General features: G+C 37.1%; 2 protein-coding genes across 3 annotated transcripts; one reads left to right on the top strand and one right to left on the bottom strand.

Annotated features, from left to right (window-relative positions):
* Positions 1-136: 136 nt before the first annotated feature.
* Positions 137-15,767, top strand: LOC106175438 (ubiquitin conjugation factor E4 B). Its single transcript, XM_013557442.2, has 26 exons — positions 137-296; positions 1,173-1,335; positions 1,648-1,708; positions 4,315-4,402; positions 4,604-4,742; positions 5,216-5,357; positions 5,518-5,665; positions 6,101-6,201; positions 6,813-6,927; positions 7,233-7,376; positions 7,687-7,803; positions 8,158-8,256; positions 8,397-8,510; positions 8,729-8,818; positions 9,304-9,409; positions 9,626-9,870; positions 10,225-10,352; positions 10,679-10,777; positions 10,894-11,135; positions 11,429-11,555; positions 11,922-12,066; positions 12,459-12,593; positions 12,977-13,171; positions 13,539-13,713; positions 13,978-14,124; positions 14,482-15,767. Exons 1-26 carry the CDS (start codon positions 273-275, stop codon positions 14,535-14,537), a joined length of 3,345 nt encoding a protein of 1,114 aa, XP_013412896.2. The 5' UTR covers positions 137-272; the 3' UTR covers positions 14,538-15,767.
* A 110-nt stretch (positions 15,768-15,877) lies between these two features.
* On the bottom strand, positions 15,878-21,994 carry LOC106175425 (serine/threonine-protein kinase Pink1, mitochondrial). Of its 2 annotated transcripts, none has more exons than XM_086995935.1 (12): positions 21,705-21,994; positions 21,378-21,447; positions 20,595-20,769; positions 20,124-20,262; positions 19,610-19,852; positions 19,123-19,279; positions 18,372-18,554; positions 17,876-18,045; positions 17,585-17,712; positions 17,094-17,259; positions 16,704-16,765; positions 15,878-16,374 (listed from the first exon to the last, which is right to left on the bottom strand). In XM_086995935.1, the coding sequence occupies exons 1-12, from the start codon at positions 21,790-21,792 to the stop codon at positions 16,081-16,083; spliced, it is 1,875 nt and encodes a 624-aa protein (XP_086852061.1). In that variant the 5' UTR covers positions 21,793-21,994; the 3' UTR covers positions 15,878-16,080. The 2 variants fall into 2 exon arrangements, with proteins under 2 accessions (XP_086852061.1, XP_086852060.1); XM_086995934.1 differs by having other exon boundaries at positions 19,610-19,867; positions 21,705-21,993.
* Positions 21,995-22,145: the final 151 nt, after the last annotated feature.

A 22,145-nucleotide genomic window follows, 5' to 3' on the forward strand; every position in this document is an offset into this window, starting at 1 on the left:
ACAGGCCCCACAAACACAAGAACGGGTCCCACAAACACAAGACTTTATTAAGAATGCTCCTATATCTATATATTATACAGTAAATTTTGAAAATACACATTATTTCATAGTTTGAGTGCATAGTTTATCAGACAGGTAAGCATCGATGAACAGGTGTTACCTTTTTACTTTATATGTGACTATTGTTAGACTGCAGTCGAACGTTCGGGTAGTTTTACTTTTTTTTCACAAGCTTTCTGAGGGGTTTAATTCTTTCAGCTTTTTATTGAAAGATGAGTGAACTCACTCCAGATGAGGTAAGGTTTGAGTACTCTTTCCCTCCGATTGATTTTGTACAACGTGTTTGACGAAGGTTTTATGTCCCCAAGGGATTGGCTTGGCAGTTTTGCTGCTGTGTCATTATACGTTTGTCGTCGCAAATATCTCAGCATGATTTGATCATTTTATTCATATTTTTAGGAAAGAAACTCCGTCTCTATCGACAACGTTATAAGTATCAAAAACCATAAACGTAAATGTGAAGTTTGTGAAAAACTGCAAAACATCTTTTTCTTAACCATAGCAGGTCATAATAAAATGCGCAACACAGCGCAGTGCACCAGAGAGTTAACACGGGGAATGGTCATTCACAAGAAAACACTGTATTGAGAATTTTAGCATGACTGTTGAATAGTTAGAACACTGTCAGTTAGCAATTCATACTGTACAATACTTTAATTTAAAACCATATAAAATGGTAATCATTAATCTTTTCAATGGGCAAAATGATCAAACTTTCAGACACATAATTTCATAAACATAAAAATTATATTTCTATATGGCACTTCTGGTGCTTTAAATGCATAGAATAGAACTTTAGAGTAACCTGCTATTTATTTTGCTACCACTCAATAGGAATGTTTAAATTTTAAGAAATTATGACTTAAAACAAAAATACGGTATCTGTAAAATTCACAATTTCCTCTCCATTGAAAGGATTGAGAAATGACTCTAGTAATACCTATATATAGCATAATAAAATGAGTTAGATAAGATAGCACTAAAAGTCAGAGTAGTGAAGTCGAAAAGTTCTACTGCACTCAAAACTTTGTCTGCAACCATGACACACATTATGCTCTAACTAACTATGTATTCATATATTTAAAATATTTTTGTCACATTTCATTATTAAGATGCGTAGAAGAAGGCTTGCGCGTCTTGGGGCAAGCCCAGCCAGCTCACCAGGGGGAGGTAGTGTCTCTCCACAGACCCCTGCCAGTCTAGGTGCTTCACCGTCACTCCGGACACAAGCAGCGTCAAGTACACAACCCTCACCATCTGAAACACCCATGTCAGGTAAAACATGCCATTGCTAAGACTATCAATTATTATAACAACAACAACAATGACAATATAACACTTATAAATAAATAATGGTTTATTTATTGAAAGATACACAAGCACAGTTTTGGTTAATAAAAAAACATGCATTTTGCCTAGTCAACTTCAAAAAAGAGAATTAAATTTCAAAGCTTCAATGACTTCATTCTTACATTCAAGGTACAATTACTAGATGTTCTGATGCCTGATAAGTAAGGTAGGGACTTGGTTAATTTACTGAGACATAGTGTAGTGTATTATATAAGAACCAAACCTTTTATTTTGCAGTAGATCAAAGTGCCTCAGAGACATCCAACATGGAAACAGATGATTCCTCATGTGAAAAGAGGTTTGTTAAATCTTTTTTCATGGGATGCTTATGCTCATTACTTTACTTTAAATCCAGCAACTCTCTTAGGCTCTGTTCACAACATACTAGTAGTTGGTATACACTATCCAATATTGTTGTGAATGTTACAATCTGTTGACAATTTGAAATCAACATTTTTTACTAAAACCATCAATTTCAGGCATGTCTGGAATGACTTTGCTCAAATTCTTATGAGAAGTGTCTATGAGTGCATTCCCATAGATTTAGATTGATCGATCTAGATAGACCTAACTCCCTGGGGGTTCACGCTAAAGTGCTGTCAGCCGAGCGCGCACGGTAGTTAATTACCCCCTTACAGCTTTAAGTAGGAGGGACAGACATTTAAGGCCGGTGATAGTAAAAGGACCAAAGTCATAGAAACAAAGCCCTGGGCTTATAAGTTTTTATAAAAAATTAAAACAAACTTCCCAAAAGGCCAATTAAAGACGGGGATTAAGTACAGTGTCCAACGGATGACGCTCTGGCGCCAATTTGAGGGGGAAAAATGCCGTTTTCGGTATTGGGATTTTCTCTATAACCAAGACAGCTATTCAAGTGATTCAAAAGGCCTCATAAAGCTGGGTGAAAGCACTTCAGCGCGGTACCAGGGAATTGTCTTAAACTATTTACTTTTGATTTTATCATCTTTTACGTTAAATTACCCCATATTTCAATGGCTTATTCACTTCAAAAGGCGATATCTTTCAAACAAACAATTTTCTCTTAAACCCCTGATATCATGCTGTAGTCCACATTCCTAACAAAAATAGGTGCAACTTTTGTAACGATCGGTTGCTCAGATAGTGAGATATACTTGGCAGCGATTCACTTATCTCGTCAATATAGAAAGCTGTTAAAACAGCCAAAAACGTTCACAGGTTGGTTAACAGGGCTTATTAGTCAAATGCTTAGCTGGCAAATTTACCTGTTATCGGTTATACGATCAGCTGGAACCATTGCTTATTGTCATCTAAAAATATTTTGTTTGGGTGCTTTGAAGGGGCAGAAAATCGTGCTTTTGTTACATTTTCCGACCACTCGTTAGGCATGTAAGCGTGCCGCCATTTTGATTGACAGCTCTGGAGAGGGCCCTAGCCTTGTGATGCCCAGTAGGGTGTCAAGGATATGTAGAAGGAAGCGCTAACAAAGGCGATTACGTTTAACCGCAATTAAGAGGTGTGAAGTTGCATTTGAACGTTTCAATGGCTCTTCCTCGGCAATCGAGTAATTTTACCTGAGAGATTCCTTCTTTGTTATCGGCAAAGTGATCAGATAAAACTGTGTCGAGAGCAAGTGTCCGTCACTTGTGTTGATACGAGTTTTTTGACGGGTAACGCTGCAGGATTATTTTGCACGGCACTTGGTAGTCGTCAGATCAACGGAAAAATCCAGTGATTACTTCAGAGCGGTCTCGCTCAAAATGCCAGCTAAGATAAAGGGGAGACGCTCAGCTGCACAAGATTCAGCGGTAAAAGTGGCTGAGAGAAGGCTTTTGAATAAATATTTTATTTTTACACACATGACACTTAGACCCTATTTGCTTTTTACCTGCTAGCCTTGACTATTCTCGGGGTCTTTTTGTGATTTTCATTTTTGGACACTTGAACTCTTTCTTCCCGCTTGATCAGTGATTTTGAAATTGTTTTTCTCCAAATATCGCAAAATGCAAAGCCGCTAACATGCGTTTTTATTTTTATTGTTTTAATCATGCTGTCAACCTTTGCTTGGATTTCTCTTGTTTGGCCATTCAAATCACAATTTTTCGCGTGTCTCTCAAGCTCCATGATATCATATCTTGGAGAATAAAATTTTATTTTGTCAACATTAGATTTACCTTTTGCAAACGGCAACCAACAATCATTTCCGGTTTCGTAACGTGTCGCAGATACGCTCGACGATATATATCGCAAAAATTAAAGGCTAGGCTAAAAGTATCCTTTTTTAGCTTTTTTTATTTATGTTTTTATCGATTTTTCTTTCATTTGTCAATTAATTTAGACGTTTCGATTAACTCTTTCACCCATTTATTAGGTATACAGAAATCAGTCATCCGACTGAACAAATAGGGCCGGTTTTCCCCAACCGCCACGCATAGGCCTTACTCTCAAAATTTTCCTTCTTTCCTCTGGAAAGGGACTTTTAACACGAACTTTTCTCTTCCCCATAGTGTACTAGCTAGACTTCTTCGCTGCTAAGCTGATGTAAGACTTATGACCTATTACCGCACACGTAATCGGCTTATAACTCATTAACTGTGCTCCGACCCCCTCATGGCAACGGCCCTTAGTAACAGAGGCGTGGCTTAGTTGTCAGCCTGACTGGGGCGCGTGCCGGTTGAAAAACTCATCAAAAGACGCATTTTGCGATGCAAATTCATAAAAATTATTACATCCAACGTTAGATACTTTTTTGATTAATATAAACACACAAAAAACTCAAAAACACGATTTTAAGCGTATTTAACCCTATCACCGACCTTAAGCCGGCTAAGCTGACCGTAATCTAGTGAGACTCCCCACAGGGATAGATCGATCTAAAATCTGTGGGAATGGGGTCTATGTCATGAATGTGTGTTATTTTCACAGTGCCCAGTCACAAGTTGATGTTGATTCAGGGATAGAGACCAATATGGAAGTTGATGATGAGCCAAGAGCAGAGACAAAAAGGAAAAGAGTAAGCAAATACAAAACCAAATATGTCAAAAAATATTGCCTTTTATAAGTGATTTGAAGGTACCTGTGCCAATGTAGGTGTTATGTCTTGGATAATCTAATAGTGTGAAGTTGTTGGTAGAAATAGACTGCCAAACTTGCCCTTAAAAAGTCTTGATCTTGCTTTGATACAACTGCTTTATCCCAAGTTTCTTCATTCCAGGACATCAGCGTATCTGAAGCCTCGGAGGAACAAACCATAGCTGCTATATGCAGGCTTTTTATAGTGTCGTGGAAGGAGAGGAGTGAGGAAACCCTTTATTTGCCAGACTTAGCAGAATCATGCAGTGGAAGTGAGAATGGTAAGGGGGTGAAAAAAGATGGTGACAGCAGTCAATTTTGGAGTTCCGAAGAGATGATTCATTTTTTTTTTTTTTTTCTTGAGAGCAGGCCAAAAATAATGCATGTACGGATGACATCCATAAAATTAAATCAAAGTGTACACCTAAAGTGTACTTCTCCATGATAAATAGTCCAAGGTGTGCAGTCTTGTGACCATTGTTCAATTGTGCAGTTTACCCATGAAGTAAATCTGACAGAAATGCACACTGAGTCGCCTGCTTAGTTAAGTCACTTGAAGATTTTAAACTAGATCAACAATGCAAGCAGCAATACTGACATGCGGCATAGGTAAAGTTAGTTCTTTCATAGTCAGGAACCAGCAATTTTTTTTTGTAACCAGCTCATGGTAATCATTAAATGTGTTGCTGGTATTTCACAGATTAATTAGGTCAGCACATATCTGTAAAGAATCAAATTTATTATTCAATTTCAGGGTATGAAGACTATCAAGATTTGATAAGCCAGATATTGATGGAGGTCCTCACAGTCATGAGTCAACAAAGCAAGAATCCAATGCTAAGTCTCAGACCCCCAAAGCTGGCAGGGTCGCCTTCCAAGTATGGCGCTAGCCCAGGGTATGTATCATGAGTTACTAAATTCAATGCCAATGGTAGATGGGTGCGTTTTTAAAGAACTCATGACATAAATTGATTTCTGATATATATTTTATATAGAATCTGAGTAAATTATTATGATTTTAAAAAATTTACAGAATTATTAATTTCCTTCTTTCAGCGCTGGTGCTATGTTGCTACATGAAAGACCAACAAGAGATTTCCCCAGACTCAAGTTTCAGCCTGAGGACTCTAAGGAGGTGGAGATGCTCAAGTACCTGCTGGACTGCTTTGACAGGTGTTTAAATGAGGAACGCCTGTCATCAAAGGTAACACGTGTGCTTGTCTGTGATGTCTGTCATGTACGTGACACGGTGTCACTGCATAGTGTCTAGATCACTGTATTGTAGAATTGTTGTCATCTAAGATAGTACAATTTTTGTTGTGTATGTGACATGGTGTGAATTTGGTATCATGGTTGCTGTTTCGTTGTTTGGATTTTTAAATGAAAGAATAAGAGAACAGTTTTGGAGGTAATACCCACATATTTTATAAGCTCTTGATAAAAAGAAAAACAATAATTTAAATAAATGAAAGAAGTTTTCCTGCTATGACACTAATTATGACATTGGATCAGCCAGTTACTTTCAGAGGTTTAAACTGGGCTTTAAGTAAGGTATGAATGATCCCTCTAGCTTCATTTATAAAGAAAATGCTTTAAAATAATTGAATGAACAAATTTTAAAACTGGTCTTTCTGTTCAGCGCTCCAGAGTGCCACCTCTCAGTACGGCCATCGAGGAAACGAGAACTCAGTGTGTCAACATGGCAGCCTTGGTTCTGCAGGGGGTGCTCACACACCCAAGGTAAGAAATAAAGTGTAGACAAAACAACAGTTAGAAGGATAGCAACTCTTCATATGAGATTCAAAACTCCCATATAAATACTTTGTAAATGACACATAGAAATATAATAAAATTCAGTTTACAAGTACCACTGAAAAAAGCCAGTTATTCTGAAATCTGTGCTTGCCATTGGACCAGGTGGACCTTATAAATGGCTACCGGGTACCCTCCATGATAAGCAAGATTATTACACAAAACACTCTGAGAAAAAACAATTGACTAACTTTGAATGTTTGAACTGATTCATTAAGCATTGATGAAATCATCATTTACCCAAAGAGAGTCTGTTTTATGGCACTTTTCCCGCCAAAATGAAGAGTGATTGTCCTTTAAAATAAGAGTTAAATTGCATCGTTGCTGTAATAGTAATGGTTATCAAGTGATCATCTTTTTGGAAGAAGACCAAGTGTAATGGTAGCTCTCTGACATGAAGCCATTTTTATTACTTTTCAGAAATAATGAATAAACAATTTCATGTTAAATAGCTAAAAATGGACAGTTTTTGGAAAGAAGTTTTTCAATAAAATATTTTTGTTCAAATATAATGAGTTTTAACCATAAATCTTCCACAGAAGCCCAGCACGGCCTTCTTTACTGCTGCCATTTTTGCTGAACCACAATCTGCCAGCAGGCTTCTTAGAGATGTTGGTTAAACAGACCAGTGGCTGTCAACGGAGCTTTAAACAGGTAGGAAACTGCTTGTCCATCTTCCTCCTGTTTTTCTGTCTGTTTGTCTGTCTGCTCGTCTGTCTGTTTGTAGTGTAATTTTAATTGACTTTCTGTTGCGTGTCTGTCTTTCTTTGACATCAGTAGTTTGATAACTGCACTGAGTCAGTGTGTGTGCACGTGTGTGTGTGTATGTTAATAGCCTGTATGTCTGAATGGGCGAGAGAGAGAGAGAGAGAGAGAGAGAGAGAGAGAGAGGGAGAGAGAGAGAGAAATGAAAAAGCCAGTGATGCTTCTTTTCAAATTCACATTTGTTCATACTTTAGGTGTTTGCGCCCATCCTCCAAGGCCTTTACAACACCATAAAAAGGCTATCGTTTGATGAAGACGACTACAGGCAGCCTATACTGGTGCTTAGACAACTCTGTGATATACAAACTTTTGGAAAACAGAAGCCAGTCTGCAGCTTGGTAGGTTTTGATGTACAATTGAAGAAATAATTGTGTATTTCATTTTTTTTTTTTTTTTTTTTTTGTGACATTCATTTATGATGTTGTTTTTGGAAAGCTAAAGGCTTTTTTACCATTCCATAATAAGTAAAAATCTTAGGAATTTGGCCCAAAATATAATGCATGATGCGAAAAGGGCCTAAGATATAAAGCATGATGTGAAAAGTCCTTTATTGTGCTCACCATTCATCAGAGGTGAAATTGATGAAGTGATGAAACTGCCTTTGTTGACAATACTTAATGATTGACAATATTATTGATGTCACTGTAGATCATACAACTTGATAACTGGCTGCCGGCTGGTATGACAGAAGCAGAAGGGATGGAGCTGCAGAAACTGGCTTTTTTGGGACCTTTCTTTGCCCTGTCAGTATTCGCAGAAGACAATGTAAGGGAAAAAAAGGAAAGGGTAGTGAATATAGATGACATAGCAGGGGAATAAATAGAATTATACATAAACTCTTTTTCAGCTCAAAATGGTTTTCAATTCTTATGTGCATGGGACTTTTAGTTCACATAAAATTTAAAAACTTAAAATCCTAGAGCAATAAAGATGGCTTGGTGAAGCTGGTAACAGAAAATTTATGAGGGATACCAGAGGGAATGCTCTTGTAGTAAAAAAAAAATATGATGCTTAAATGTTGGACCACTTACTTGTTTTTAAACATGTGTAGTTGTTTTTTTTTTCATGTTAAATGTAAATGCTGTAAAATATAAACCCACATGTGTGTGACTTTTTCAGACACAGGTTGTTGAAAAATTGTTTGCTAACAAAGAGATGCCACCTGACAGTATTCGACTTGTTCATCAGAGACTGAGAAGTGAGATGGACTTTGCCAGGGTAAGATATCTCTCTCTCTTCCTCCTTCCATCTCTCTCTCTCTCTCTCATTTATTTGCACACACCATCTTGCATTTCATATTAAAAATCATTAATTTAATACTTGTCTTTCATATTTGTTTCCTTATAATTTACTTTCAGAATGAGCTGTTTGAAATAGTCCACACATTTTTAAGGAATGTGGACACTAGAGATTCCTGTTTGAACTTCATCACTGCTGTAATTCAAAGAAATCTCAAACGAGCACAGATCCAGGTATACTGAAACAAATGGTGTTAATAAGAAATTTGATAATATTTTGTTACTGGCAGCGCCAAGATTTAATTACTGCTTTGGAAGTAACTGGCTGCCCGTAATAACGCCGTGATCACAAGATACCGTAAATAGATTTTTAGATTTTTAAAAAATAGATTTTTCATGTGAACGCAGGCTAAGAAGTCAATATGGTGATAATATGCAACTTTTCTTTTCAGGCTGATGAGCGTCTACTCTGTGGGGAGGGATTAATGCTGAATTTTCTCACTGTGCTACAGAAATTATCCAGACCCATTAAACTAGAGAAGGTGGGTGCTCTGTTCTGTCTTTTGTAAATATGTATGGACAATATTTTTAACTGAAAATTTTTGTGTTGTTAGTTAGGAAGAGCATTGCAATTTTGACATGAAAGAGTGTTGTGTAATATAGTCGTGGTGTTTTTATAGCGAGGTATTTTGAAAGACCAGAAAACAGTTATTCTTTTCTCGGTCACCAAGGTGCAACATTTCCATAACAGTTAACACAGTCCATTAACACTCTCATTTTAGAGATTTTAGTTTTTTGTCTAATTATGTGTCGATTGTCTGATTTAGATGGAAACTGGTGATTTTCAAGTGTAAAAGGAAAATAAAAATTTAGAACTCGAAAAGGTTTATTTCTTATAATATAAATATTTTAATTTTCTTATTAGTTTTAGATTTCAGATTATAACTTAAAAATTAAGGGAGAATTGATATTAAATTTTTTTGCTATACAAATAGCTTTAAAGTGTATTTTCTCTATTTTTAAACAGGTAGACCCCTTCTATTTGTTCTCCCCTAACGCACGCGTCAATATTTCGGAAGAGGCAAGATTAAAGTGCACCACTCAGGACTCTACACAGTGGATTGAAGAACTGAGTGAGTTAGAAATTAATAATTCAATGAATATAAATGGCATAAACACTGACAGAGCCCATTAGCAATGTGCTTGTATAATTAGCATCAAGTTTTCATTTATCAGGAGCTGTAGAGTCTGGTAGAAAAATTTGCTTCATGATGTTTTGTCACTATGCCATAAACAGACTACAGAGAAAGAGAGCCCACATGTTCAGTTATTATAAATATAAATTTCAGACAAGGACACGTCGCACATTTGGCAGGATGCCAAGTTCCCCACGGAATGTTATTTCCTCACTCTTCACTCTCACCATCTTTCCATCCTTCCCATAACGCGCAAATATCAGCGACGCCTACGAGCCATGCGGGATCTCACACGCATGATAGAAGAACTGGAAAACCACGAGCCACAATGGAAACATCTACCAACAGTTGCCAGTAGGAATAGAGAATTATTGAAACGCTGGAAGTCTCAAGAACGGGTAAAAAACATTGTAGAGTTGATATTATTATATGATAATAACTTAGAAATCATTATTTTCTGGCATTTGCTTACAGACCTCAAATTTATAATTATACATTTAATTACTTTAATAATGTTTTTTCCCCCCATTGTGATGCATATTGTTTTTAGTTTAAAAAATTTTTTGTCACATGAACCCAGCTCACTTTTAAGAACATGAACTGTAGTTTTCAGGCAGTGCATGCAAAATGTTTTTAAAGGGTAATTAAATCAGTTTTGTTCATAGTAAGTGAGGTTTTCCCATAAGATATTTGAATTTTAAACAAAAATAAATGCAGAATAAAAAAACTTTGTATCTCCCACATGCTTTCAGAGACTACAGCGCGGCAAGATGTGTGCTGATGCCGCAGTTTTCCAAGAATCTTTGTTAGTCGGCACACTACAGTTCTTCGAGACTCTTGTGCAATATCTACTCAGGCTGGTTTGTCCTTCATATCCAAGGTTTGTCTGTGTGTATAGATCTTTCTCTTTCTCTCTCTCTCTCTCTGAATGTGTGTACAAGTGTGTCTGTGTGTTTAAGTGTACCTCTTTCCTCTGTGAACATTTTTTTCACAAGAACTCTCTTTCTCTCTCTGTTTGACTATGTGTATATGTGTATTTACTTTGTAAATTTATCTAGTTAGAATGATAATATCTTTAAAAACATTAAATTGTATTGCTTCTTTAAAAAAAAGAAAATGTTTTACATATTGTTTTCTTTTAATATTTTTAACCATTCTTTGAAATAAAAAAATTAATAAAAGTATTTATTTTTAAAAAAATTTAAGGATCTCCCTGCCACTTCCTCAAGAGGTTCCAATGTTGTTTGCAGCACTGCCAGAATACTATGTGGAGGATTTGGCCGACTTCTTTCTGTTTGTCATACAGTGAGTACAGTTTGCTACTGATGGTCAGATTGGAAAATGCTAGTGTCTTCATTTTCAAGCCTCTGTGTGTATGTGACCATCTCTTAAATATTAACATGTTTTTCATACTATTTCAGATACACGCCCCACATTTTGGAAACTTCACTGACTCATATAAAAGATCTTGCGGATTTCTTGATAGTGTTCATATCAAGTTCCCATTATATCAAAAACCCATATTTGGTGGCAAAACTGATCGAGGTCATGTTTGTACTGAACCCAAACGTGCAGCCGAGAACGGAAAAGACGAGCGACATGGTTCTGAACAACTCCCTGGCTCTGGACAACCTTTCTCCTGCCCTGATGAAGTTTTATACAGGTGAGCGTTTCCAATAGAATGATCGCTCTGCTTTTAAATTTAGAGAAAAGTATACATATCACTTTTATCAGGATGAACCTTTTACCTCTTATCATTTGTTAATTGTATTTGTTGTCATTATTATTATTTTTATTATAATTGTTGTTTTACATTTTGGTACGACAGTTTCTCACATTTAACAGTTACTTATTTGTTCTCTAATAATAATAATAATAATAATAATAATAATAATAATAATAATAATAATAATAATGATAATAATAAGATATGTGTATATATGTGTATATTTTCAGATGTGGAGTCAACTGGAGCTAGCAGCGAGTTCTATGATAAGTTTAGCATTCGCTATCACATCAGTATCATCTTTAAGACGTTGTGGGAAAACCCTGCACACAAAGGGAAGCTGATTGAAGAGGCAAAGTGAGAGCTTTTGCTTATTATTATTATTTATTTATTTATTTTTATGAATGTGCATATTCTGAAGTTTTAAAGAAGCACATTGATAAAGAAGTTCTATCATGTGAAAAGTGGTAGTCTTGAAGGTACATTTGCATTAGGTTTGTTAAGTTACTAAGGTTACATTTTTTTTTTGAGTAGATGGAATCTCTAAGTTAACAACATGATTTTTTTAAATTTTATAGATGAAATCCCCGAAGTCATAATATTTATTTTCCTTACAGCTCAGGAAATCAAGAATTTTGTTTGTTTGTTTGTTTCTTTTTTTTTCCTAAGAGATAAAATCACAGGCAAGACTAACCAAACATTTCAATTTCTAATCATCTCCAGCTCAGGAAAGCAGTTTGTGAGGTTTGTCAACATGCTGATGAATGACACCACCTTCCTCCTGGACGAGAGTCTGGATACCCTGAAGAGCATCCATGAGGCACAGGAGCTGATGGAGAACAAGGCAGAATGGGGGAAGTTGTCTAGGGTAAGTGCTGGCAGATACTGGAGGGAAGAGGGGGTGGGGGAGGGGGGCAAGAACAAGAAAGGGTGGGGGAAGTTGTCTAGGGAAAGTGCTGGCAGGTCCAGGTGTGTGAGGGGGAGTGGAGGGTTTGGGTGCAGGGACAAGAACAGAAGAACAGAAAGAATGGGGAAAATTGTATGAGGTAAGTGCTGGCATATCCGTGGGAAAGAAGGGGGGAGGGGAGCTAGGATGGTTTTTCAAACTCTATCATTGTTGGGGAAGATATGTTTAAACCATACCATTATTGGACATGTATCTTGGACCAGCAGAAAGCAGTGAAAGTTAAATTACTGTTACTTTGTTGGTATTGTGGAGTGTATAAATGATAACCATACCTTTATCTGTTGTGTATCTAGGAGCAGCAGCAAAGCAAGCAACGCCAGTTAGCCCAGGATGAGAGACAGTGCAGATCCTACCTGACGCTCGGCTCAGAGACAGTGGAGATGTTTTACTACCTCACTCGCCAGATACAGATGCCTTTCTTAGTGCCTGTAAGTGTCAGCTTAAACCTCTTGTCCCTTCCTTCACCATCTCTCTCTCTCTCTCTCTCTCTCTCTCTCTCTCATGTTAATAGTGGGTCAAATTCATGTTTACAGTTACTGTATTCTTTTATACTAAATAGCAGTGGTATACTGTTCAATTTGGCAGAATAGTTCACTAAAACTTGGTGATTTTTCAGAAACTGATATAAATGGTTGCATTTTTAGCCAAAACAGTACAATGCTTAAGGGTGGGTCACTATCTTCCATGACTGATAATGATATGATTATTGAAAACTCCATATTTTACCCTAGAAGAATGCTTGTTGCTAAAGATGCCTTACATTGTACAGTTTATTTATATTTTTTTAAAGTTTTATTATTTTTATCTTTAGGAATTAGCTGACCGCTTGGCAGCCATGTTGAACTTCAACCTCCAGCAGTTGTGTGGACCAAAGTGTAAAGAATTGAAGGTGAAGAACCCTGACAAGTATGGCTGGGAACCCAAGAAACTTCTGGACAGGCTGACCAGTATTTATCTCCACCTCAACAACTGTGATGCATTTGCTCAGGCTATTGCCAATGATGAGGTATGCACAATTAATGATGAGGTAATACACAACAAATGATGAGGTATTATGCAATAAATAATGAGGTAATGCACAACAAATGATGTGGTAATACACAACAAATGATGAGGTAATACACAACAAATGCTGTATGAATATATTATAGACTCGACCAAAGAAGTTGGGAATTGTTGAAGGTTGTATAAAACAGTAATTACATTATGTATATTGAATTTATGAAAAGGTACTAAACAGGCATTGACGGGTAGAATAAGAAAGAGAGAGTGTGTGTGTTTGGGGGTGGGGGGGGGGGGGGAGGAAGACAAGACGGCCCCCACAATATTCATGGGCTATCCATCAAATATGGTCATATCTATCTGCATTCCAGAGATCTTATCGGAAAGAGCTATTTGATGATGCTGTGGCCAGATTAAAGAAGGCCTGTATCAAGACTCATACAGAAATTGCCCAGTTTCAACAGCTGCAGAGTAAGGTGGAGAAGCTGTTGGTGGAGAAACACAAAGAGGAGACAGATTTTGGGGATATTCCAGACGATTTTAGAGGTATTTTGCCAAAAAGTTTTTTGTTTGTTTGTTGTTTTGACAGCTGTTTCCTGAAGGCACTCTGAAAATTAACCCTTCTTTAAAGTATTACTGCATAAGATGCGAAGAAGTATTTTACTGTGTGCATGTTTAATTAAGTTACAACCAAAACAGCACATGTATTTTTTCACCATTCTCAACCAATTGAGAAAAAAGAGTTATTTCCACACAATTTAAAGCCATCTATTGAGGAATATGCTAACACAGTGCTGCCGTCTATTGTAGATCCGCTGATGGACACCCTGATGACAGACCCTGTGATACTGCCCAGTGGGACTGTCATGGATAGGCCTATTATACAGCGCCATCTATTGAACTCCAGCACAGATCCCTTCAACAGGCAGCATTTGACAGAGGAGATGCTGATACCAGGTAAAGAGGGATTTCTTTCGGAAGTCTATTATATTTGACATCAAACTTACCTGGAAATGAAAATTTCCAAGATGGAATATTATGATGATATTAATAATGAGTATAATGATAATAATAATGATAATATGACAAAAGTTGTGCTTATCACAGTTTTCATTATGAAGGGGTGTTCGCTACAAGAAGCAGATGTCGCGTCTCCCACACTTCTGTTTATTAAGCAGTTACCTACTGTGTCATTCTGACTCGATTTTGAAAAAATGTCCCTGCTCCCATCACTTCACTTTATGATTTATTTTGCAAAAATATATTTTTTTTCTGCTTTTTCAATTGTTGACATAATGAATCATTTCATTACAGCAACAGATCTGAAAAAGCGCATCGAACAGTGGAAAAGAGAGAAAACAAAGAAGTGACTGAAGAAAAACAGAACACAACATCTGGTTTAACATATCAATTAACAATATATACAGACACATCTGTGTCTGTACATAAAAAACAGACCCTCAAAAAATAACACGGATATGGAGTATTCCAGTCTTTCCTGGAAAATAACTGTTATCCCTAGTTGAACTTCTACCATATATAAAAAAAACTGGTATTTTTCTGCAAGCAAGAATATTTTGGAATTCTCAACCTTTTCAATAACAAGCTGAGGAAAGCTGAAAGTTTTACTTATCTATTATGATGCAGTTTATATGTATTTATTATTTTGTCCTTCAAGGGAAAATCTTTTTAGTTGCTAAAGAAGGCCAGTATCACTCAGTTATTATTTGTAATACTTAACAAACCCCCATTTATTCCGTCTCTTAAGTATACTATTCAAAGATACGTGAATATTTTGAGGTAAAAATAAAATGCTTTTTTGTTTTTAAGTTTGGGAGGTGGGAGGGGGGTGGGTGGGTTGAAAGAAAACATAAAATAAAACAGTTCTCCTGTTCTCCTTTCTAGTGTTCAAGAAATAAGGTTCCTTTTTGGTCACATAATCATTTATGTTGGAATGATGGTAAAGAGCATTGGGCAGGTTATAAGGGTGCTTATGGTCCAGTGTTACAATGAAGGTATTTCTGGACTGATTACAGATTTTCAAAAGTTTTGATGGTGGGACACCACATCATTGTCGACCTGGACGAGGCTGTGGTAGGGTAGTAAACCACATGCCTTGCCGTATTCAGGGGTTTTGTCCCAGGTGGTTTGTACCTAGTTTTATTACTGATATTATAGCGATTAAAAAAGTCAATCCCTTGGAATGGACCATTTGAGCGAGGGGAACACATTATGGCAAGTCTTTCATTTTTGGAGTCTGAAAGATATGTATTAAGAAAGTCCACTTTTTGTGCTTTTGACTTTTTGGCCAATATTCAGTCATTAATTGCACATAGTCAATTTGCACATGTGATAGGTTTCCTCCCTTTTCTGTTTCTGTACAACTTTGATATTCACCAAGTGAACCCACTGGTTCTCTCTGTCTATTCAAGCAAATACATCTGTCCAGACTGCTTTGTACCATGTTGTTTCTCTGGATTATCAGCTGGTTGTTTCACAAGTTCAAAGAGTAAGTCAAGAATTTGTAATATGTATTATAGGAGTTTTAAAGATGAAGCCTTTATTCAATGTTTCTGTGGGAATAAAAATATCTCAATTGACCCAATTGTTTTTCGTTGGTTGGTTTATTGAGTGGTAGAAAAAAAATTGCCAGTGGCACAAGAAACAAGTACCATTTCTTCAAGCTAGAGAATTCTGTTTTATTTTGGTACAAGCTAGAGAATTCTGTTTTATTATGGTAATCTTATTACCCTCCACACAAAAGAGAGATGATTTCTTATAGCCAACTGCTAAAGTTTCTAGCACAATAAATAAATCACAAATAACCAAAGTTAAACAGCTACAAAGTTCCTAAGTACAAAAGTCCTTGATGTTTGCATTGTTAACAACACTGCGGACCTTCACACAGCGCAGTTAACAACAAGCTTCCAAAAACTCCACGGCTTTCAACAGTCCAGACATATCTGCCCTCCTCAGCAGGGACCTCTTCAACTGCTGCCGACAGTTCATGTGGGAACAGAATGACCTCCCCGGGCTGAAAACGACCTCGGCAGTCAAGGTCAGAAGCCAGGTCATGAGGATCCCCCTTTGCAGATTGTTCTGGTTTTGGTTGCCCCCAGAGGTCAGGACAGACCAGCCCAGTGGGAGCAGGTGCTCTTGCCAGAGATATAAATGGAGAAGGTTGGCTATGGTGTCTGCTTCAGGCCTCTACGAATAATAATATCATGATGCTATTAATAAAATGAGACAAAATCAGAAAATTTTTACTACAAACAATTGTGGGAAATAGAATTCACTAGAATCCAATAGTTTTCACTAGAATTAAACATATTTCATGTTTTGCATTACAAGTCAAACATTAAGCGTGTTACTGATTTTGCTCACATTTGTGCCATAAAAAATTCTTTTTTTACACTCTGTTCCACAAAGCAATCATTAAAAAAAAAATTGAACACACAAATTGCACACTTTTTTCCCCCCATTTGCTAAAAGTCTATTTGCTAATTAAAAAAATAATTTTCAAGAAGAATCTTTACCTCATTTGGATCCCTCATCAGCATACTATATACAGCCATCTTTATGAGGACTGGGATGTTATCTGTGAATTAGAAGTCAAAATGATATCAGTCATAAAATTTAACTTCACCTTAAATAGCCTTATTTTCCCCACAAATCGGAAAGAGTCCCAGTTAACTAAAACTATATAAAGAAAAGCAATAAAACATCTTTTTAAACATCTACTTGAAGGATACTTTAAACTACTTTTCTCGGGCAAAACTGGGTTTCACTTTAGCAGAGGGAAGATATAAACACTACTGCTGCCTGCTCTTAATTCACATTCCAGTGAATGACTTAACTGTCAAATGGTACAAAAATCTTTAAAGTCTAAGTCTACAGTGACTGTCAACAGAATATTTCTTTTCTACCTGGCAAACAAGGCAAATCCTCCTCCTTATAGAACCTGCTGTCTAGGCCTTGGCCATGAAACGGGTTGGTCAGCCCAAAGATTTGGAAGGCCAGTGTGCCAACTGCCCAGAGGTCTGCCTTCCTGTAGTCAAGGTAACTGCACTGACCAGGGGAGGCACAGGCTATCTGAAACCCAGGGACAGTAGGGTTGAGTGAGGTCTTCAGGAAAAATAATACTTTTGACCTCTCTAAGGTTAAATTTGTGTTGGTTACTTTTAAGGAATTTCTGTTTCAAGTTATTTTTTCAGATGAAGAAACCAATTTATGCCCGAACTCTCTCTCTCTTTCTCTCTCTCTCTCTCACACACACACACACGCACACACATCTGTTAAAATCTCACACCAACAAGTTCAAGAACATACTAGTAAGCATGCACGCACTTGCTGATGTGATCATGTATGAAGGCAAACACACACACACACACACACACACACACACACAGACACATACCTCAGGAGCCATAAGAGCCGGGTTTCCACCCTTCCCTACTTCTGATGTCCAGTAGGGGATGACCAGCCCATTCTCTTGGTCACACAAACAGTTGCCAAAGTCTGTGACAACCACCTGCGGAGAGGAATCTGGCAAAACAAAATAAATAAATAAATAAATAAATAAATAAATATGAATAAATGAATATGAATAAATGAATAAAGAACTGAGAGATCAGCTCTCTTGTCACTAAATATTTTTTTTAAAAAACAAACAAACAAACAAAAAAAAAAACTTTTCAGGTCAACTCACCTCTGTTGTCCTGAAGGTCAACCAGGATGTTATTGGCCTTAAGGTCACGGTGGGCAATCCCATGCCTGCCCATGTGTACCACTGCCTCCAGGAGCTGTGCCAGTACCAGGATCCTGGTCTCCAGGGAGGGGCTGTGAGTGGTGAGGTATTCCTCCAGGGTACAGGAGTATCTGGGGAAACGGTGAGCATGAGGATTTAAGATAACGTAGACTTGTATCACTATTACTATTATATTCTTATTCTGATTTCAGGTACCAACTACACTACCATCTCTCTCTCTCTCTCTCTCTCTCTCGTTTTTGTTATTAATAATACAAATGCAACAGGGAACATGTCCAGTGTTACTGAAATTTCAGACCAGTAGATTTTAGGAAAATGGTGGTCTGAATGGCCAATACGCTAAAAAGTTTTTGCACAGACAGTTCACAGGTTTTTAAGTTGTTCCTCTTGCAAAACATTCCCCCTTCTTCCCCAAGTGGGTTCTATTGCCGCCTACCTTTTCATCACCAGATACATGGTCATATTCCTGCCGCAGCCTTCTGGGTTGATTCTCTGGGGTAGAGGGCACGGGAATTCCTTCAAACAATCCTTGAGCTCTAAAACATCTCCAACAAATACTTGTCTCATGTCCACAATGTTGGGGTGAGGGGGAAGTTTCATTTTCTTTTTCACATGGTTCCTATAAGTCCAAGATGATGAAATATATATAAAGTTTTAAAAAGAAAATAACATAGTTATACTTACTATTTATCCATAAGACTGTTATCTCATATTTCTCAAAATGCAAAGGTTTTGACATATTAATACTTGTGCAATGATTGAAGGCAGAAAATCAGTTGCCAGACTATCATAAAAGATATTTTGACAAAACTGCATCTCAAGCTACCAACTTTTTAATATTTCCATATAAACCATACTCATTCTCCCACATATCCATCTGAACCTACCCATTCTCTCACATATCCATCTCAACCTGCTGATTCTCCCACATATCCATCTGAACCTACCCATTCTCCCACATATCCATCTCAACCTGCCAATTCTCCCACATATCCATCTGAACCTACCCATTCTCCCACATATCCATCTCAACCTGCCGATTCTCCCACATATCCATCTGAACCTACCCATTCTCCCATATATCCATCTCAACCTGCCGATTCTCCCACATATCCATCTGAACCTACCCATTCTCCCACATATCCATCTCAACCTTTCCATTCTCACACATCTCCATCTCAACCTACCCATTCTCCCACATATCCATGTCAGTGTTGGAAGCAGCCATCTTGGCAGGCACCATTTCTTTGCTCATCTCTCTGAGGATCAGCTCTGCGTTGGATGCCACATGGTAGTTGAACATGACTTTCACAGCCAATTTGTACTCCGTTGATGTGTTGTGATCTGAAATCAGTAACCCACAGCAACAACTTTAGAGGAAAAGAAAGCCAAGTTTACACCTGTCCAGCAATAAAGTTAACCTCTTAAAAATATCCACAAAATGATCCAAACTTCGTAAGGGTCCTCTGGGTAAAATAACCACCACACAAAGAAGTGGTGCACTGCTCATGACGGGTGCACTGCATTAAACTGATTTTTAAAACAAATATTTTTTTCAAGTAACGGAAAATTTCGCTCAGCACTCAATGAATATTTCATATGCCTGTATAACTCTGGTCGCAGACCCTTGACCTCCTCTCCCCATATATTCCAATAACTTGATGCATTAACTACCTTGGTGATTCAGGCCCTGTGTGCCCGTCTCCAGGTCATCATCACTACAAAAACTGAAGTCAGCTTCATCATCTGATGACATCACCTCTGAGGACTGTTCTGATTGGCTAATCTCAGTAACCTTGACCTGGTCATCAAGTACAGCATCTTCCAATGTTTTCATGGCAACATCAGCATTCAAAGTAGAGAGCTCCTCTTCTTTTGGTATGTCATAGTCATTGAGAGAAAGGCTGGTGTTTGAGCCTGTATAGAAATAATCTGTGGGAAAATGAGATATCTAGATAATATTGAAAATCCATCTCCAAGAAAGTTCAAACAAGACCTAAATCAGTCTTTAACAAGCCCTCACATATCATATCATATTATACACTGTTCTGAGTATCATTTAGATATACATACATGCAATTCCATACAAGCAAACTCCACCTGGTTTTAAAAAATCTGAAATTGTTTATTAATTATGTCAAGCTCTGTGAGTAATCACCATGAATGATTTCCAACAATGCACTTCTACCTGTTAGTTTTGCCTCATACACAGCTGCATTGCAGCCCTTTGCGATTATGTTTCCAAATGTATAATCTTCAAGGCAGAATCCAATTTCTGTTGAGCAGGGTTTGGCCTCAACATTTTCATATGATGATTTGAAAAGCTCCTGTAAGTGGACAGAGGAAAAAATGTTCATTTAAAAATTTCCACGCATTGCCTTTCCCATTGTTTTTCTGTTAATTAATTTTGTCTAGATAAACTAGACAAAAATCTGACAAATGTACAGACATTAGTTATTAATTCTCACAAATGTTCAATTATGGAGATGAAATCGTGGCAAAATTTTTAATAAGAAAAGTGAACTTGCTTTTCACAATGAAAATATAATCTATTCCAAAATGTTTACCCCAGGATGCTGTTTACAGTATCACTAGCCCTCAAATAATTGAGACTTTATTTTTAAAGACAATTCCAATTTTTTAAATCAAAAACGCTCACTTGAATCTCACTGCAGAGCAGATCTTCAGTTTTTGCCTCCGAAGCATTTAGATTGCTGACTAAACCAAATCCTACTAATCCTAGAGCAGGGACGCGTCCGCCAGATCTGACCTGGTTAAGTGCTGCGAAACGCTGTGCTGCAACTCGATGAATCTGTGCTGGTAACTTGAAATAGCTGTAATGTAGAATGAATGACTGCTTTAAATTGTAACAAATTTAAAGCCCACAAATGAGAAAAATAGAATTTCCAGCTTTATTTTTAAACCCAAAATGGACAAGTCAGAGATCTTTCCATGCATATTGATTATGGATCTTTTTGTTTTACAAGCCAAAAATTATCATAAAATGTTTAATCAATGTAAATAACTCTGAAAGTAACTGTCACTGACAAAATAAACTTGACAATTATAAAGTATGAGATATATATTTGATTTTTACTAGATAACCTCATTAACTATGGCAGTATTAACCTCCATCAGGGAATGAGGTTATCCAGGTGAAATGCTTCTATCAAGGGGACATACTTGGAGGTAAACAGTTTCAATATAAGCTGCTGATTGAAGAACAAATCACTTCTTTATTCATACTAAACTTAACACAGCTGATGAAATTCTCCTCCGATTTAAACCTGCGGCCGTAGCAACAGTCGAAAGGTTCATTGGTCCGAATGTTCACTATAGAACCTTAAGATCAGTGAACCCTCGATTAAAAACCAATTAAAATGTTACCATTTTTGGGACCAATGAACCTTCGGACAAACAAGATGCCCTCTTTAAATCTCACCTCCTGACTGATGTCTTCCATACCTCTTGCCTTGTCACCAGCTCTCTTCCAGGATAACCAAATGCACTTTCTGAAACACACAATTCACAACTGGTAAGTAATCTGTTACGTCAAAATATTCTTCTAGCACATAATATTCAGTAACCACATCAGTCATAACAGAATTTTGACAAAAACTTGATTTGTAAGGTCAATATCATTATAATTGTAATTTCCACAAGACGCCAATTTTGCAATAACGGTAAAAAATACCTGCTTAAAAATTAACTTGAAATCAAAATGAGTTCTTAATAAAGTAACCAAACACACACACACACATATACATACCAAGCCCTTCACCTCGACCATGGACTTTCCCAACTTTGCACCATAATTCTTTCCCACGCTTGAATAATGCTAACAACTTCTGTCTCATCGTCTCCTTGTTGCCATCTGCTGCGATGCAGAATTTCCCCCCGCTGGCCCCAAAAGAGGCCTTTAACTTAAGCCCCAAAAGCTTAATGATTGCGTGGACTTAAACACTGACGCAATGCGCCCTAAAAGGGCGAAATATTTTCGCTCATCAACTGCGCAGTTTTGTATCTGATGACGAAACCAGAGAAAATTCCCCAGTCAAAACATTGGTGACGTCATTACATCTTACTCTCAAAATGACTAAAATTACTTTTAAGTTTGTTTGTTTAAAATCTCACACTCATTATTATCTTTGTGCATCAAATAATGATTTTTAAATTTCATATTGATGCGATATGGCCAATATTTACATTA

This window comes from Lingula anatina, chromosome 9 (assembly GCF_051362555.1).
Source record: "Lingula anatina isolate TDL-2025a chromosome 9, LinAna3.0, whole genome shotgun sequence".
NCBI lineage: Eukaryota > Metazoa > Brachiopoda > Lingulata > Lingulida > Lingulidae > Lingula > Lingula anatina.

What these genes read in the sequence shown, in the direction of transcription:
- LOC106175438 (XM_013557442.2), top strand. Translation starts at nt 273, where the DNA reads ATGAGTGAACTCACTCCAGATGAG. An exon ending in GTCAACGGAGCTTTAAACAG is followed by an intron (nt 6,928 to 7,232) that starts GTAGGAAACTGC and finishes TTCATACTTTAG; the next exon opens with GTGTTTGCGCCCATCCTCCA. An exon ending in TATTCCAGACGATTTTAGAG is followed by an intron (nt 13,714 to 13,977) that starts GTATTTTGCCAA and finishes CGTCTATTGTAG; the next exon opens with ATCCGCTGATGGACACCCTG.
- LOC106175425 (XM_086995934.1), bottom strand. Translation starts at nt 21,792, where the DNA reads ATGAGACAGAAGTTGTTAGCATTATTCAAGCGTGGGAAAGAATTATGG. An exon ending in TGCTCTGCAGTGAGATTCAA is followed by an intron (nt 20,263 to 20,594) that starts GTGAGCGTTTTT and finishes GTCCACTTACAG; the next exon opens with GAGCTTTTCAAATCATCATA. An exon ending in ACAGGGCCTGAATCACCAAG is followed by an intron (nt 19,280 to 19,609) that starts GTAGTTAATGCA and finishes TACTGATTTCAG; the next exon opens with ATCACAACACATCAACGGAG.